The 17,634-nt window shown below is 42.6% G+C and overlaps 1 protein-coding gene across 1 annotated transcript; it reads left to right on the top strand.

Moving 5' to 3' along the window:
- The first annotated feature begins 331 nt into the window (after positions 1–331).
- LOC110968403 (interferon-induced protein with tetratricopeptide repeats 5-like) lies at positions 332–17,380 on the top strand. The gene is made up of 10 exons (XM_051939931.1): positions 332–406; positions 9,702–9,881; positions 10,094–10,283; positions 10,874–11,068; positions 11,518–11,736; positions 11,872–12,013; positions 13,648–13,771; positions 15,310–15,451; positions 15,838–15,885; positions 16,739–17,380. The coding sequence occupies exons 1-10, from the start codon at positions 402–404 to the stop codon at positions 16,934–16,936; spliced, it is 1,443 nt and encodes a 480-aa protein (XP_051795891.1). The 5' UTR covers positions 332–401; the 3' UTR covers positions 16,937–17,380.
- Positions 17,381–17,634: the final 254 nt, after the last annotated feature.

The following is a 17,634-nucleotide window of genomic DNA, read 5'->3' as shown; positions in this document are numbered from 1 at the left end:
TCCTCCTGGTGTGGTTGTGTGTCCTCCTGCTCTCGTTGTGTGTCTAGAGGGTGTCAGGTTTCAGTCCTGACTTGATAAATGATCTGCATTAATGACTTGATAAAGCCCAGAATCCTTCCAGAAGATGAGGATGAGGATGAGGATGAGGAGCTTCCAGTGGTCTCACGGGTCCTTCAGATGTTCCAGATGTTGTGTTCAGGGTTGCTGTGGTCGTGAACGGAGGTTTTTAATGCAGGTTTCTCGTTTCCAGCGTCTCCTCTGGGGGATGAGTCATGCTGGTTCTGTCCGAGGCGTCAGTGAAGGCATCACTGTCATCAGTTTCGTTTCTTCGTCCTGCTCTGAACAGAACCTTCAGGTCCTTCTGCTGCTTCACGTCTGCTCGGTTCCACCTGAAGAACACCATGAGGTGAGTCTGTTCCCTCCAGAACCCAGAGTTCAGATCAGATTATCCGTGTGCAGAGAACAGGAGCAACTTTGTTTTATCCAGGTGTGTTTCTGACATGTCAGGACAAGAAGCAGCTTCATGTTGAACAACAGCAGGATCTGAAGCTTCAGGTTCTGTAATGTTCTGAGCAGCAGCAGATCCAGTCTGGAGTTCTTTAGAACAGTTAGGACATGTTCTATGGTGGCTGGTGTGGTGTTGTTTTGTGTTGTTTTTTGTTGTTTTGTGTCATTTTGTGTTGTTTTTTGTTGTTTTGTGTCATTTTGTGTTGTTTTTTGTTGTTTTGTGTCATTTTGTGTTGTTTTTTGTTTTTTGTGTCATTTTGTGTTGTTCTTTGTTTTTGTGTCATTTTGTGTTTTTTGTTGTTTTGTGTCATTTTGTGTTGTTCTTTGTTTTTTGTGTCATTTTTGTGTTGTTTTTTGTTGTTTTGTGTCATTTTGTGTTGTTTTTGTGTTGTTTTGTGTCATTTTGTGTTGTTTTTTTGTTGTTTTGTGTCATTTTGTGTTGTTCTTTGTTTTTTGTGTCATTTTGTGTTGTTCTTTGTTTTTTGTGTCATTTTGTGTTTTTTGTTGTTTTGTGTCATTTTGTGTTGTTCTTTGTTTTTTGTGTCATTTTTTGTGTTGTTTTTGTTGTTTTGTGTCATTTTGTGTTGTTCTTTGTTTTTTGTGTCATTTTTTGTGTTGTTTTTTGTTGTTTTGTGTCATTTTGTGTTGTTTTTGTTGTTTTGTGTCATTTTGTGTTGTTCTTTGTTTTTTGTGTCATTTTGTGTTTTTTGTTGTTTTGTGTCATTTTGTGTTGTTTTTTTGTTGTTTTGTGTCATTTTTTGTGTTGTTTTTTGTTGTTTTGTGTAATTTTGTGTTGTTCTTTGTTTTTTGTGTCATTTTGTGCTTTTTGTTGTTTTGTGTCATTTTGTGTTGTTTTGTGTCATTTTGTGTCATTTTTTGTGTTGTTTTTTGTTGTTTTGTGTAATTTTGTGTTGTTTTTTGTTGTTTTGTGTCATTTTGTGTTGTTCTTTGTTTTTTGTGTCATTTTGTGCTTTTTGTTGTTTTGTGTCATTTTGTGTTGTTTTTTGTTGTTTTGTGTCATTTTGTGTCATTTTTTGTGTTGTTTTTTGTTGTTTGTGTAATTTTGTGTTGTTTTTTGTTGTTTTGTGTCATTTTGTGTTGTTCTTTGTTTTTTGTGTCATTAGGGGCTCGGGCATGGAACATGCCGGAGCCCCTATTGTTCTCCCGCGGAGTTTATTTTTGTTCCGCTTCTTCTTCTTCCGCCTAAACTTTGGCTCGGTATTTCTCCCAGGGCTTTGAGAAATCACACACAAATTATATATCGGCTCGTGTGGTTTTATGGGGAATCGATGGCTATGACTTTTCTAAGACATTCATTCATATTTGCCAGAGTTATGAGCAAAAAACTGCATTAATTTTCCACATACACATGAATGGGATTACTGAATCACTCAGACTGAAGACTCACCTGTTTTCACAACGCCACTGCTTCGCCATACTTTCACCTAGAAACTTCATTTAACCATCAAAACGCAGTGATTTTTCTTGTCTCCGCAGGGATGTATTTCATGTCAGGCTGACATTTAAGTTTTTGCTCAGTGAGTCCTCAAAAAAGTGAAAATTCTCACAATCTGCTCTGTTCAGAGTGGGTCATGTGACTAGGCAGAGTGGAGGAGAGGTGAAAAATCCGCCTGAAACTTTCACGAACGAATCGCTCTCACGACCAAACGACAAGTATTAGGAGAATGAAATTTGGTCAGATTGTAAACAATCTACCTGGGATTCAAATGAATCCAAGTTTGAAGACCTAGCTCTTTCAGAAGTGAAATGACAGGCAGCAGTTTACAGCAAAGTCGCACCCTTCTCTCCATAGGCACCAATGTAAACTGAATCATCTGCCTCATAGAGGGACAGTGTTTTTTTAAATCGCTGTCGCTCGGTCATTTCTCACAATATCTGGAAAATAATACATTTCTGGTTAGCCACAGCCTTCCTCTCGCTCACGGTCATTTCACTTTTCACCTAGGATTAACGGTTAGCCCATAAGGACCGGCAGAACGCGACATTGCGCTCCCGTTCAGAAACACTGCTGTCAGGAGCATGTCTGCCACTGAAGAAGGCGCCACAAAGACTAGTCAGTATGTGTCTGTGATAGCTCAGTGCACTAAGCTCCCTCATTTGGAGCGGGCGTCCTGGGTTCAAACACAGGTTGTGATGTTTTCCTGCCGATCTTCCATGTTTTCTCTAAGTGATGTCTTATGACGTGCTTCGTCATAATTTCACCTCCAGACTTACTTATTTATTTATTTATTTATTGTTTATTTAATAGGGACCAGTGTATACAATAAACATGTATGACATGTATAACACACTATGACATTTATAGCCAGAGCTAATTTGCAAAGTCCGTCCCGAGAAGGGCTTTTACAGAGGAGAGAAAGAGAAAAACAAACAAAACAACAACAACATTAATACAAAAACAAATACATTCTGGTCAATCTAAAAATGGTTGCAGACCTGATCCCCTTTTAAAACCAGCTTCAGTTCATTTTTAAAAGCCCCTAGATCTCGGTCTTGTTTCAGTTCGCGTGACAGAGAGTTCCACAGTTTAGCAACCTTAACAGAAAAAGCACATCTTCCAAACACAGTGTCTCTCCTCGGCTCTTTCACATTCCCATTAAAGGCTCCGCGTGTTCTTGAGCCTGTTGCTCTAAGTGGAACAATGAACTGTCCAAGAACCTCAGGGGCTTGATTGTACAGACATTTATACATTAGTTTTAAATTACAGAAGTTTATAACATTTTCAATACTAAGAAAGTGCAACCTCTGCAAAACTTCACAATGGTGGGTTCTAACAGATTTTCTAGCCAGTATTGTCAAGGCTCTGTTATAGATCATTCTTACTGGACTAATTGTTGTGATCGTTGCCTGTGACCAGGAGGTTATACAATAACTGAGATGGGAAAAAATCATAGCATGCATAAACACATTTGCTGCTTGAAATGATAAACAGTCCCTTATGTGTCGAAAGGTGTACAGATTTGCCTTGGCTGTTCTTATTATCTTTTTAATATGACTTTCAAATGTTAAATGGGAGTCTAAAATCAGACCCAGATATTTTACTTCCTTTACTTGTTCAATGACTTGACCATTAATTGTCAGGTGCAGTTCCTCATACGGACGACATCTTGAGGAAAAGCAAACTGACACTGTTTTATTGACATTTAAGGTGAGCCCTGAATTTTGAAACCAAACTGACACAGCATCTAAATGACTCTGCAGCTGGGCAGTTATGGCTTCAACATTTTTACTGCTCACATAAACAACTGCATCGTCTGCATACATCTGGAAACCAGCACCAGGACAGATATTTGGTAAATCATTTATATACAGTGAGAAGAGAAATGGACCAAGTATAGATCCCTGTGGGACTCCTGTATTTAGAGCTAAATAAGATGATTTTTCATTATTTATTATTACACATTGTTGTCTTTGGTGCAAATATGATTTAAACCATTGCAATGTTATTTCATCAAAGTTTAACCTAGATAATTTCTGTAGAAGTACATTGTGATTTAACAGATCGAAGGCCTTTTTTAAATCCAAAAAGACTGCTCCGACTGCTTCTCTTTTGTCAATTGCTAATTTAAGTTGTTCAATAAAATAGCAATTGGCAGTTTCGGTTGAATGTCGAGGCCGGAATCCAAACTGCAGAGGATGCAGTGTGTTGTTGCACTGTAAAAAGGACATTAATTGGTTTGCTACGATCTTCTCCAACACTTTAGAGAAGATCGGCAAAATGCTAATTGGTCTATAGTTAGAAACTTCATTTGCTTTTCCAGATTTAAATATGGGTATAACCCTTGATCGTTTCCAGTCATTTGGAAATTCTCCTTTTTTAAAGGAAAGATTAACCAAATGAGTTAGGGGTTTTACCAATATTTCTTTATTCCTCTTAAGAAGTGAAGCATTAATATTAAAAAGATCTTTAGCATGGCTATTATTAATTGTTTCTATCACTCTCAGCACCTCTGATTCAGTTACTTCTTCAAATAAAAACCTATTACTATTTTCATTTTTTAATTGCTGATAGTCTACCCTCAAGTCATGGGAGTTAGCCAATTCCTCAACGGATGAAACAAAATGATTATTAAATACCTGTGCTATCTGTGTACTATTATTTACAAGCTCAGCTCCAATTTTAAGTTCATACATATTCACTTGCTTTCCTTTTGGTTTGACGATATTATTTATTGTTCTCCACATCATGGATGGATTTCCTCGAGCCTGCGTGATTGTGAAGACATAAAAATTACTTTTGGCGACTCTCATGTCTTTAAGCACACGATTTCTGAGACTTTTGTATATAATCCTGTCAGTATAGAGTTTACTTTTGATTGCCTTTTTTAAGGCTTGGTCTCTTTGTTTCATTAATTTTTAGTAGATTCACTAATCCAGGGTAGAATTTTCTGTTTACCATTTTTACGCTTCTTTAGAAACCTACCTACAACACCTACAACACTTTCTGTTTTATCCATAATTTGCCTGCAGCTACTATCCACATCGTCCCACACTTGGCTTTCCCAATTTATTTTTTGTAATTCATTATCTAATTTTGGGATATACTTTTTGGGAATAATTATTGCGCTAACTTTAGATTTCTCAAATTTAGCAAAGCGTTTCTTGGATAATTTTCTTACTATAAGAGTCATGTTATGATCAGACAATCCTGTTAGGAAATTGTATGATTTTTGAATGCGCTCCTCTTTATTTGTGAAAATTAAATCAATTTGTGTTTTACTTGTCTTAGCGATTCTTGTTGCTCCTTTTACTACTTGTGTAAAATCGTATTTAGTCATCACATTTTTTAATTTTTTCTTTTTCTTTATGTCGAACCAATCCCTGTTGTAATCACCCATTATAATTATTTCAGATTTAAGGGGCATTGCTTTCACTATTTTTTCTAAATCTTCACAGAATTTATCATCATTGGTAGATGGGGGGTTATATAACAACAGAATCAAAAAATGCATTCGAGGGGACAAATTAATATCAACACATAAATATTCTATTTGGACATCACAATTAAAAGTTAGCTCTGTACATTTAAGGGATTCACAGACATACATAAGCACCCCTCCATATCCTAATTTACCTGATTTTCTATCTTTTCTAAAACAGTTGTAGCCAGAAATATCCAGAAGACTAGTGTTAATTTTATGATCAAGCCAAGTTTCTGTTAGCCCTAAAATTTGCAAATTAGAGTTCATTAGAAGCGTCTTTATTTCATCGTGTTTGTGCTTTAAGCTGCATATATTTAAATGCCCTCCAAAAATCCCATTAGGTTTCTGGTCCCGGTCCCATATAATTTTGGCATGACTGACGGTGGAAACGATATGTTGCAGGGCATAAGAATGATTACTCACGGTTTGTCTTTTTTGTTTCGCACAAAGTCCGGGTTTTGTAGGTTCAGTTTCATCAGAGGTGTCCTTTGTCTTCACAGTTTTAGTCCGTGCATTTGTTGGTTTGCCTTTACTCCCGTGTAATCCTGAGGAAGGTGCCCTCTCCTTTCGGGTTAAAGCTCCACACTTCGCCTCCGATGAGGCCGTGCATGTTGTCGGTTCCGTGTCCGGGCCATGCTGGGCGTGCCCGTATCTCACCTCCTCCGGTAGAATCTCCTTCCCGGCCGGGTTGATTGAGGCGCTGGGCTCGGCCATCTCCTCCAGCGGTGAGCCGTCCATCTCACCTGGCACGGTGTCTCCGCCTGCCACCACGGTCTCTCCCCTCTGATCCGCCGCTGATGGCGCCTGGAGTAGTCGCGTAGATACAACAAATCTCGACTCCGTAGTCATGATTTGGGGAGTTGTATCATTCCCGTGTGATGTTAACACCTTTAGCGCCTCGGTGGAAATGACAGGCTCCAGTCCTACAGCAACAGTCTTGTCACTGTGTGTGACAGGCCCGGGGTTTAGGTGGACGTCCCCCGCCAGGAGTAAAAGCATAAAATAAAGTCGAATTTGTGGCCAGTTGTGTGCGAGTCCTTTGCTGTTAGTCTTTGTGACTTTTACCGTTTGTTCAGTTCGAACCAGGCCAATGCGAAGAACTGCAGATACAATGCATTGTCCATATCCAATATTTAAAATTTTATATGGGATCATGTTCAATCCATGCTCAGGCACACGTCTTTGTATTGCTTCAGCTGAGAACAATGGCAAAAACAGGAGTCCAAAGCAGAGCACATACAGAGCCGGTGCGTGTGGAGGCTCCGCATGGTCCTTTGATGTGTGCCGCCCTTGTTTGTCTTGACAGCGGCGACTCCAGAATCTACGTTTAGGTGGCTGCTTGATGTTCCATAAGTCGCATTTTTTGGTAGCATTGAAGATATTACAGTTGGCGAACAGTATGTTCAGCATGGAGCCCAACAAACCATGCAGAAACGCATATTTTGTTCCAACTATTCCCGCTACCTTCTCCTGCGATGCAGCCACCTCCGCCATGTTTTTTCATGGTACATGGTTCAGTACTTCATTTTAGTCTTAAAAAAAAACAAATCTCTTCTTTTCAGGCATGTATATATTGTGATGGTGGGATTTATGGTTTTCCATACAGACGCCTCCAAAAACCCCTGGCTTGATCAAAAAAAAAAACAAAGCCTCTCAGACCATGTGCTACAGTGCCACAGAGGCGTCACTCGGTTTTAAGGACAGGGGGGCTTAGCCCCCAGGACATGCACAGGATGTGAACAAAAATGTCATTTCACAGCTAACAAAAACCGCTCAGCTTCACACAGCCTTTACAGTAACTCCAATCAAAATTTTCACCAGGTGACATCTTCCTGTCTCCGCCTGTCAAAATAAAAGCACAGCACCATTTCTAAATAAAAGCCTGCGACGGACCGGAAAACGCCGAAATACACATCTCCCGCGCCCGCTCCGGATGGAGGTCGCGCGAGGGCCCGACGGCCGCCCAGCCCGAGCCCCTCCCACGATTTCCGTGTGCGGGAATTGTCTAGTTTTGTGTTTTTTGTTGTTTTGTGTCATTTTGTGTTGTTTTTTGTCATTTTGTGTCTTTTTCTGTTATTTCGTGTCATTTCATGTTGTTTTTTGTGTCATTTTATGTTGTTTTTTGTGTTGTTTTTTGTCGGGATGTCCCGTAATATCGGCCCACTGATATTATTGATGTTGGCATAAAAACGTATATCGGTCAAATTGTTATCGTTTTTTCTTTTGTCTGTCATAAAAACGATAAAATAATGCCTGGATTTCAATTACCGGTGCACAAATGATGACATCATCAGACTGCGTCATGAAGCATGTAAACAATCATGCCGGATTTCCAGCATGCGGCGCCGGCATTTGGCTTAAAAAAGAAGACAGGAGCACATTTCCAGCTGAGTTCATCTACCAGTGGAATGAGAACGCAGCTTTTGCTTTCAACCAAACTAATGTCAGTAGCCAATGGGAGTAGAGTGGGGGCGGGGCTTAGAATCCAGCTACAGGTGAGTCCATTGCTGTCATGTTGTAGTGACGCAGTGATACAGAAATCTTTAATCCGTGGATCCAGACTATAAGCCGGATCACTGCCAGAATGTGATCAGGTGGTCCGTGTGTCATTTCTGAGCTTCAGTTAAAAGTTCATCTAAATCCGTTGGTCTGTTTTTAAGTAATGTTGTGCACAGACAAATAGACAGAAGGACAGACGTACGCAGATCATCACAGAACTCCACCACAGTCCTTGGTGGAGTAAAAATAAAAGAGTTAAACAGAGATGGAAAACCCTTTGGCTGCTGGTGCAACAAACTGAGGAATCTGGTGTTTCTGTAAAAACTCATGTAGGCAACTAACAGAAAAACATTGCTGCTACGCCACGAGTCAGACCACAGAGCTGCTGTCCTCTGGAACTCACAGCTGGTTTACTGGGAGCAACCGACATCAGACTGACCGGTTTGTGATTTAAAAACACGCGTGTGCTCGTTTACTGCAGAACACGGCTCGTTGTTCACCAGATTAATCTGTGCTGAAGATAAAACACTTTATCAAAGCATGCTGGTTCCATAAATACACAGCATAGCAGCAGCGTTTCAGAGCAGACTTTCTGAAAGCTAAAAACATGTTTTCATTGAATACTGATGAAGTTCTAGTCAGAGCACGGACACAGATCTGTGCTTGCTTTTGTTGATGATTTTATAGCCAGAGGAGCTCAGCATCTGAAAACAGAAACGTGAGCATTACCTGAACACTGTGGAACAAGTTAAAGATGTCAGAAAGAAAGAAGACATAGACAAGGGAAAACCATTCAGCTGTCCAGTTCTTGGAGCTCTATAGATGTTTTTAACTGAACTGTAGTTTCTGTAGTAAACTGTTTTTATTTATTCTCTTATTTATATCTGATTAAGTTTCCAGTTCTTAGAGCACTTTAATGTTTTTTGCTGTTATTATTTGAACTGAAACAGTTTGCTGTAATTTCTATTTATTCTTTTTTATTATTTCAGAATAAATAGGTCACACATTGTTAAAAGGTGAATCTGTGTCCTTTTCCACGTCTTTCACTGATTGGTTGTTAGATAATATATGTGCTCCATGTTGTAGTCAGATGGAGAACCTACCTCCACCTACTGGCCTCTTTTGGTATTACTACAATCTGTAGTCTGAGTTTGTGAAGGCAGATATCTTCATTTCTTATCAGTTAGCTAGACTGTACCCTGACCCCTACCTAAAAGCAAGAAAGTTCAGCTTTAGGATTATTTTTCACTTCAAGTCTTTCTAGTGTGGCTGCAGTAACACACTTGCTGTGCCTGATTAACAACATGTCTGTGGTTTGGAATTAGTTCCAGGCCCACATGTATCGGTACTGGTTGACCTCAGAATCTGAAACTAATATCGGCATATCGGTTATCAACAAAAAGCCAATATCAGACATCCCTAGTTTTTGTGGTGTTTTGTTGTTTTTGTGGTGTTTTCTGGTATTTTGCGTTGTTTTGTTGTATTTTGTTGTTTTTGTGGTGTTTTGTGGTTTTTTGGTATTGTTGTGGTGTTTTCTGGTGTTTTGTAATCCTCCCAGAGCTGTTCAAATCGTCTCTGAAATGAACAGGAACTTGTCAGAAATGACTGGCAGGTTTTCAGAACCTGAAGAACCTTTCAGAGATCCAGTTCTTTCTGCTGAAGGTTCCGGTTCTGTTAAGTTCTTGTTCGGTGCTGCAGCCAGTCGAGATGTTTGACCAAATCCAGATGATCAATAAGCGCTCTCTGACGCAGCGATGCAGCGGAGGAGCTGCGCTGGAGGCTGCAGCAGCTGCAGAGTCGCTTCACCTGGAAACTGGAGGAGGAAGATCTGCAGCTGGACGACCTGAGCAGGCAGCTGGAGCACGACATCCAGCTGGAGCTGGGCCAGAGAGGAGCCACCGCTCACTACTGCCGCCTGCTGGCCTATGTCAGGTAGAGACGCACAGCAGCACATAAAAACACACAGCAGCACATAAAAAACAGACAAAGACACACAAAGAACACACCAAAAACACACAAAGGACACATAAAAACACACAGCAGCACATAAAAACAACACCACAAAAACACACACAAAGAACACACAACCACAAAAACAACAGAAAACACCACAAACAGACAAACTGACACAACGCTGTCCTCAGGTATCTCCAGGTGCGACCACAGGAGGCGCTGGCTCTCCTCAGCCAATCAGAGGACAGAACCAGAGAGTGTTACGGCGAGGACAGCGAGAGACGACTCATCGTGACGTACGGAGACATGGCCTGGATGCACTATCACCATGGAGACCACAAACAGGCAGAGAGCTACTGCAGCAGAGTGCAGCACACACTGGTACACACACACACACACACACACACTGGTGCACACACACACATGTCTGATTCTTATATCCCCGTGGGGACTTAACATTGACTCCCATTCATATCTACCCCCTAACCCTAACCCTAACCTTAACCCAGACCAAAACAATGGCTAACCCTAAAGAAACGTTTTTGCACTTTTACTTTTTTCAGGAACAACAACATGGCCAAGAAAACACTGTTTAAACTTGTGAGGACTGAAATGAGGTCCCCACAAGTGACATTTCTTTTGGTTTTCCTATCGTTCCCAGCACCTGATCACACACACACACACACACTGGTACACACACACACACACACACACACACACACACACTGGTACACACACACACACACACACTGGTACACACACACACACACACTGGTACACACACACATACACACACACACACACACACACACACACACACACACACACACACACATACACAGTGTGAATGAACCTTTCTGGAAACAGCTGGTGTCTCCATAAATGTGGATGATGTCATCAGGTGATGTCAGGTGTGTGTGTGTGTGTGTGTGTGTGTGTGTGTGTGTGTGTGTGTGTGTGTGTGTGAGCAGGAGAAGCATCCCTCCGGTTCCTCTGAGTTCCTTCCAGAGGTGTTTGGGGAGAAAGGCTGGACGTTCCTGAAGTTCTCCAAGTCCCTGTATCCTGCTGCCATCCAGTGTTTCCGTGACGCCCTGAAGCTGCAGCCTGATGACTGGGAGTGGAACACGGGTCTGGCCATCGCCCTGTACCGCACGGAACCACAGCCGGTCCGGTTCTCCTGCCACACCCTCTGTCTCTGTCTGTTCTAAACGGAACATGTTCTTATTCTTCTGCTTTAGAACCAAAAAACACAAATAGGAAGTTCACATTTTTAGTTTTCTTCATTTTAAACAGCAAATGAAAAAAGAAAGAATTTTTCTTTCTTGGTTCAAAACTGAGAAACAGAAACTGTTTTATGTTTTTCTTGGATCCGTTTTTGTTGTTTTTTATCTTGAACAGAGCGGCTCCCTCATTTCTTGGTTTATTTCCATGTTTCTTTTTGTTTTTTCCTTTTTAAAGTAAAAATGACACACCATCTGATTCCTGGCTGCTGGTCTGAACCTCATCGTGTAGAACGGACCAGTAGCTGCTGATCAGTGGACTTTAGGTGGATCTACCAGCCTGAAGCTGCTCTGCTCATGTGTTCAGGATGTGATGGTTCTGATCTGGTCTGCAGGCCGTTCTAGGAACATCTCCTGAAGAGTCTCCTGCCACCCAGCAGCTCCGCCGGGCCCTGAAGTTCTGCCCTGATGACGGCGTCCTGCTGGCCCTGCTGGCCCTGAAGCTGCAGCAGCAACACCAACACCACGAGGCAGAAGTTCTGGTGGAGAAAGCGCTGGTCGGACCCAACGACGACCAAGTCATCCGCTACGTAGCCAAGTACTTACGGCTGCAGGTACACAAGAACCAGGGTGGAATCAGTCTGGTTCTACTGGGTCCCTCTGGTTCCGTAGGGTCAGTCTGGTTCTTCTGGGTCAGTCTGGTTCTGCTGGGTCATAAACATGTTGTTTCTCCTCTGAATGTGTTCCAGGACCAGCTGGATCAGTCCATTGGTCTGCTGCTCAGAGCTCTGAAGGGCAGCAGCCAATCAGCTTTCATCCACCATCAGCTGGGTCTGTGCTACCTGAGGAAGAAGAAGAACCTTCTGTCCATCAAGCCCAAACCCGAGAAAGGTACTGCTCTGTAGTACTACTACTCTGTACTACATAATAGTACTACTCTGTACTACATTATAGTACTGCTGCTGTGTACTACTCTACTCACAGTAAGTCAGGGATACTGTGAGGTCCTCAGTGGATTTCATTCATCAGGTGTTTGTTTCTCTTCAGTGATTTCAGGGATAGGGAGTATCAGGGTGCTAGGGCGCCAGGGCGCCTTACATATTGGGGCCAACACCAGAAAATACAAAAAGACAACCCTTTTCAATGTGGCATCAGTTTCAACATTCTGGGGCAATAAAAAGCTGCTGTTGTCAGTAAGTCATTCCCAGTTCATCATTCAAGCAGCCATGAGCACACAACGTCACTTAACGGACGAGCAGCGCCACCTTCAGGTCAGTAGCAGGCAGTCACATGTTGCTGTGAACTTGGTTTGTCTCAAAGTGTCATCAGCAGACTAGCAGCAACACTCAGAACTACTGGCAGTGTTGGTGACAGACCCAGGAGTGGAGCCCCACCAGTGATGACCAGTACCTAAGGACCTATGCACTCAGACACTGTTATGTAACTACCACACAGCTGCAGGCCTGTTTACCAGAAGTGAGGGGTACTAGGGTTTCCAGACAAACCATTCGGAACCAACTGCACCGCTTTGGCTTGAATGCCAGACGACCGTTGCAGGCGACTCCACCGACACCAAGACACCGCCGTGACCGTTTGCAGTGGACACAAGACCATGTGACCTGGACAATGCAGCAGTGGTCTACCCTCCTGTTCACTGATGAGTTTCAGGTCACCTTGTACAGAATTGATGGTCGTCGGCGTTGCTGGAGAAGGCAAGGTGATCGATACGTCGAGGTCAACATGGTCCCCAGGGTTGGCTTTGGTGGAGGAGGTGCAGCAGTCTGCGCAGGCATCACAGTCACCGCAAAACAGATTTGGTGATTGTAGATGGCTCAGTCACTGCATGTTCTTACCTCAGAGACATCACAGAACCATCATCATCCCCCAATTCTGCCAGAACAGCCCCAACATTCTGTTGATGAATGATAATGCTCCACCACATGGTGCCAGAAGTATCACAGCTGGACTTCAGGAAGTCAGAGTTCCTCATATGGTATGACCAGCAATGTCTCCTGACCTGAACCCCATAGAGCAGGTCTGGGACCAGCTGAAGCAGCGACTGGATGCTCGTACCTCCATGTGACCTCACAGAACTGCTGTAGCGCTGGTGGAGGAGTGGAACGCCTCAGAATAACATCATGAAGCTAGTTAGCATGAAGCTAGCATGAGACGTCACTGTCAAGCTGTGATTGGTGGAAACATCCGCTACTGACTTTGGGGCTATCTTTGTTATTGTCTAAATGGATGGGGTAATAAATATTGCACTGATGAAAATGGATCTTCTTTTCATTCATTAATAGTAACATCAAAGGGAACTATTACTGATTTCATTAAAATTCTGACCAAATAGGAAAAACATTCATGTAAAGAACAGTATCCCTAAGTTACTGTGAGCAGTTATTTTCAGTGAGTAAACTGGTTTCATCTGATCACTAAAACAGCTGACGACTGAACTGTTTGAGTTGATCAGATTCTGGTTCTGGTTGTTCAGAGGTTCAGTTCAGGTTCTGGTTCTGGTTGTTCAGAGGTCCAGCGGTGGAGGCGTCTCAGTATTCATCACCTGGAGGAGGCGGTCCGGCTGAAGAACGGGCTGAACAGCGCCAAGGCCGACCTGGCTCTGCAGTACGCTGAGGAGTCGGACCTGAAGAGGTACTAGAAGTCGTACTGCAGTAAAAGTACTCCACACATTTCTACCTTCGTGTTTGGTTCTGAACTCATTTCAGTTGTGCTCAGGTCATTTTGGAAAACGTCTAAACTCTGTTTGCTCTCTGACAGGCAGCTGTAGGTCGCTCTGGATGTGTTGGAGAACTGTCACTGATTTCAGTCAGCTTTAACTGATTCTGAACAGAACAGAACAGAACAGAACAGAACAGAATAGAATAGAATAGAATAGAATAGAATAGAATAGAATAGAATAGAATAGAATAGAATAGAATAGAACAGAACAGAATAGAACAGAATAGAACAGAATAGAATTTGCTTTATTGTCATACAGTGTATAACGAAAGCTTCTCCTTTTCAGTGCAAGAAATCTTGACAGTGCAAAACAGTCTATTTACAGACATACATATAAATAGCAGTGAGTGAGGCAGTGGTGTAAATTACACATTCTACATTATATCGCTGGCTGGGTGTCAGACGTCAGCTCAGGGTGGTGATGGCTCTCAGAAGACGTTTTTAGTCTGTTTGTCCTCGCTTTAATGCATCTGTAGCGCCTTCCAGAGGGCAACAGATCAAAAAGCTGAGAACCAGGATGTGAACTGTCCTTGGTGATGTTCTGAGCTCTGCTGAGGCACCAGGTGGAGGAGGGGAGAGGACAGCCAGCAATCCTCTGAAGCCTCGCTCTGTCTGCCTCAGTGCAGCTCCAGGTGGAAACACAGTAGGTCAGCAGGATCTCTATGGATGAGCGCTAGAAGGCCAGCAGCAGCTTCCTATCCAGGTGGTTCTCTCTGAGGACTCTCCTTCTTTATGACAGCTGTGATGTTATCTGTCCAGGAGAGGTCATCAGAGATCTGGACTCCCAGGAACCTGAATGTGTGGACCACTGGTGTGTGTGTGTGTGGGGGGGGCAGTCTTTGATGTGGAGAACCAGCCTCTCCAAGCACTTCATAATAACAGGTTTGAGGGCAGCAGGGCGGCAGTCACTGAGGCTGGTTGTTGGTGACTTTTTTGGTACGGGGATGATTGTAGCGGATTTCAGGCAGGTGGGGATGACTGCTGGGGCCAGGGAGAGGTTGAAGATCCTGCAGAAGATGCGAGACAGCTGGTGAGCTCCTGCTCTGAGCAGCTTTCCAGGGACTCCGTCTGGACCAGCAGCCTTCCTGAGGTTCACTGCCAGGAGCTCACATGGTGCTCCTCCACAGTGAGTGGGGGGTCGCTGTGATGAGTCAAACCGAGCAAAGAAGCCGTTGAGCTCCTCTGACAGCGACTCTCAGGTCTCCTGGTGTCACATCACAGCCTCTGAAGTTAGTGAAGCTCTGCAGACCCTGCCACACCTCCTCTGGTCTGCTGCTGGTGAACTGGGACTCTATCCTCTGAGAGTCCGCTTTGGCTTCCTTTATTCCTTTTTTCAGGTCAGCTGGAGCCGCCCTGTAGAGAGCTCTGTCACCTGATTCAGGACAAGTTGGAACAAAAAACTCAGATGTTCTTTCAGTCTGTTGTAGGAATTTCTGTTTCTGTTGTCTCAGAGCCCAGGAGATGTTTGATGATGTTCTCCAGCAGCTGGAGGAGGAACCTCCCAGCATCCGCCAGTCGATGAGTCGCTGCTACGCCGAGTTCTGTCACTACCACAGCATCCAGAAGGACACCGCCATCTCCTTCTACAAGAAGGTACCAGACCCTTACGTTTAGGTGCTTCAGGCATTCTGGAAACGCCGAGTCATTCTGGGCAGATTATTGTTAATTCTGAACTATTTTTGGATGGCTTTGGGTCATTTTAAAAGAATTTTTGGACAGGTTTAGAGTCAGTTTGGACAGTTTTTAAACAAAGTTTGGACAGGTCAGTGATTTTGGTCAATCTAAACTTGTTTTCAAAAATTTTAAACCAAGTTTTGAGGTATCTTCTTGTCTCTTGTGCCAGATATCAAATCATTTAGGATAATTTGAAACAAATTCTGGACCTTCGTTAAGTCATTCTGGACCAGTTTTAGTGTCTTTCTGAGTCTCTGTCTGAAGCTCGGTGTTTTACACGTTTGTCCCTCTGCTGTGTCTGACAGGCTCTGGAGTTCAGCACCAACACATCAGACGGGAAACACTGTGTGAAGGTCAGAGCTCCATCACCACATGAAGAACCTCTGTATTTAGGGGACAGGAGGTGGTTCCTTTCAGGTCTTTGATGTTTGTTGGAGTTCTTTGGTTCTTTAACATCCAACATCAGAAAACCAAAACCCCAAATGTTGAATGTGTTCTAATGGAAAGAACCCAGAGGAGGTTCTTAGATGTCCAGTCTAGTAATGTTCTCCAGCTGTCAGATCCTTCAGGGTTTCTAGATGTTCTCCAGATCCTTCAGGGTTTCTAGATGTTCTCCAGATCCTTCAGGGTTTCTAGATGTTCTCCACATCCTTCAGGGTTTCTAGATGTTCTCCACATCCTTCAGGGTTTCTAGATGTTCTCCAGATCCTTCAGGGTTTCTAGATGTTCTCCAGATCCTTCAGGGTTTCTAGATGTTCTCCACATCCTTCAGGGTTTCTAGATGTTCTCCAGATCCTTCAGAGTTTCTAGATCTTTAGTCTGGAGCCACATTTTTTTTCATTTTAAGCTGCACAGAATAATTAGATTTAAAACACTCATATAACCATTTATTTCATTAAGAACCGTTTAAAAGAGGTTCTGTACAGAACCAGGTGGTTCTCCTCAAAATGGGTCCTTAAAACAACTTTAAGTTCTTTGGAGTTTCATATCTGGTTTATAAAGGAACGATTTTTGGATGGTTCCTTTTAAGAATCATTTAATGACAATTCTTTAAGGAACCTTTTTTTATTAAGGTTCTTTAATGAACTATTAAAAAATAGTTTTGGATTCACACAGCGCCTCTCTGTTTCTGATTCTAAAGAACCCAGCTGAGAACTGAAGCTGTCCCCAGTAAACGGGTTCTAACCTCCAGACGTTCCTCCACAGAAGCTGAAGATGATGGCAGAGCGCCGTCTCAGGAACAACCCGGCAGACGGCGCGTCCTACGGCATTCTGGGATACGTGGCCCGAGCTGAGGGCGACTACAGGCGGGCGGCGAGGTTCTACGAGGACGCTCTGGAGAGAGAACCCCAGAACACAGAGTTCCTGTCGATTCTGTGTGAGCTCCGTCTGCAGCTGGACTGAGTCACAACCAGAAAACAACACAACAAGAACATCTAAACAACATATAAACAAAACCAATCCTCTAAATAAACACAACTGTTAGGAAAAGGGTTCTGGTTAGAACGTGTGACGAGAACCCTGAGTCTGAGGAAGACCAGGGTTCTGGGTGAAAGCTCAGCAGCTCACTGAACTTTGAGTCGAGTTTGGCCTCATTTTGAAAAACCTTTAATTCATTCTAGACTTGTTTAAAATCATTTCTGATGTTTTTAACTTTCTTCAAACAGCTTTCAAATATTTTCAAAGTTTTCCTCATTTTGCTTCATTTTTATCTCGTTCTGAGAGCATCACGTTTTCATATCAGTCTCTGAAATGTTTGTTCCATCAAAATGTCGATATCTGAAAAGACAAATAGGAAATATTTCCTTCTGAACTTAACCAGTGAGTCCTGAGTTACTGCAATAAAGAGAACAGAGAAAAGAACTGTCTTTGAGTGGGTTTTTAGTTGCAGAACGTCACTGGTTCTCCAGAAGGTTATTTCATATATACATATATACATATACATATATATATATATATATATATATATATATACACACGTGGACAAAATTGTTGGTACCCCTCAGTTAAAGAAGGAAAAACCCACAATTCTCACTGAAATCACTTGAAACTCACAAAAGTAACAATAAATAAAAATTTATTGAAAATTAAATAATCAAAAT

This window comes from Acanthochromis polyacanthus, chromosome 19 (assembly GCF_021347895.1).
Source record: "Acanthochromis polyacanthus isolate Apoly-LR-REF ecotype Palm Island chromosome 19, KAUST_Apoly_ChrSc, whole genome shotgun sequence".
In the NCBI taxonomy this organism is placed as follows: domain Eukaryota; kingdom Metazoa; phylum Chordata; class Actinopteri; family Pomacentridae; genus Acanthochromis; species Acanthochromis polyacanthus.
The sequence above is the reverse complement of the archived record's forward strand: the minus strand, read 5'-3'. Positions and strand labels throughout refer to the sequence as shown.

Excerpts from the sequence above, each read along its gene's own strand:
- LOC110968403 (XM_051939931.1), top strand. Across the intron at positions 11,069-11,517 it reads ACCGCACGGAACCACAGCCG|GCCGTTCTAGGAACATCTCC; the intron begins GTCCGGTTCTCC and ends TCTGGTCTGCAG. Across the intron at positions 11,737-11,871 it reads CCAAGTACTTACGGCTGCAG|GACCAGCTGGATCAGTCCAT; the intron begins GTACACAAGAAC and ends AATGTGTTCCAG.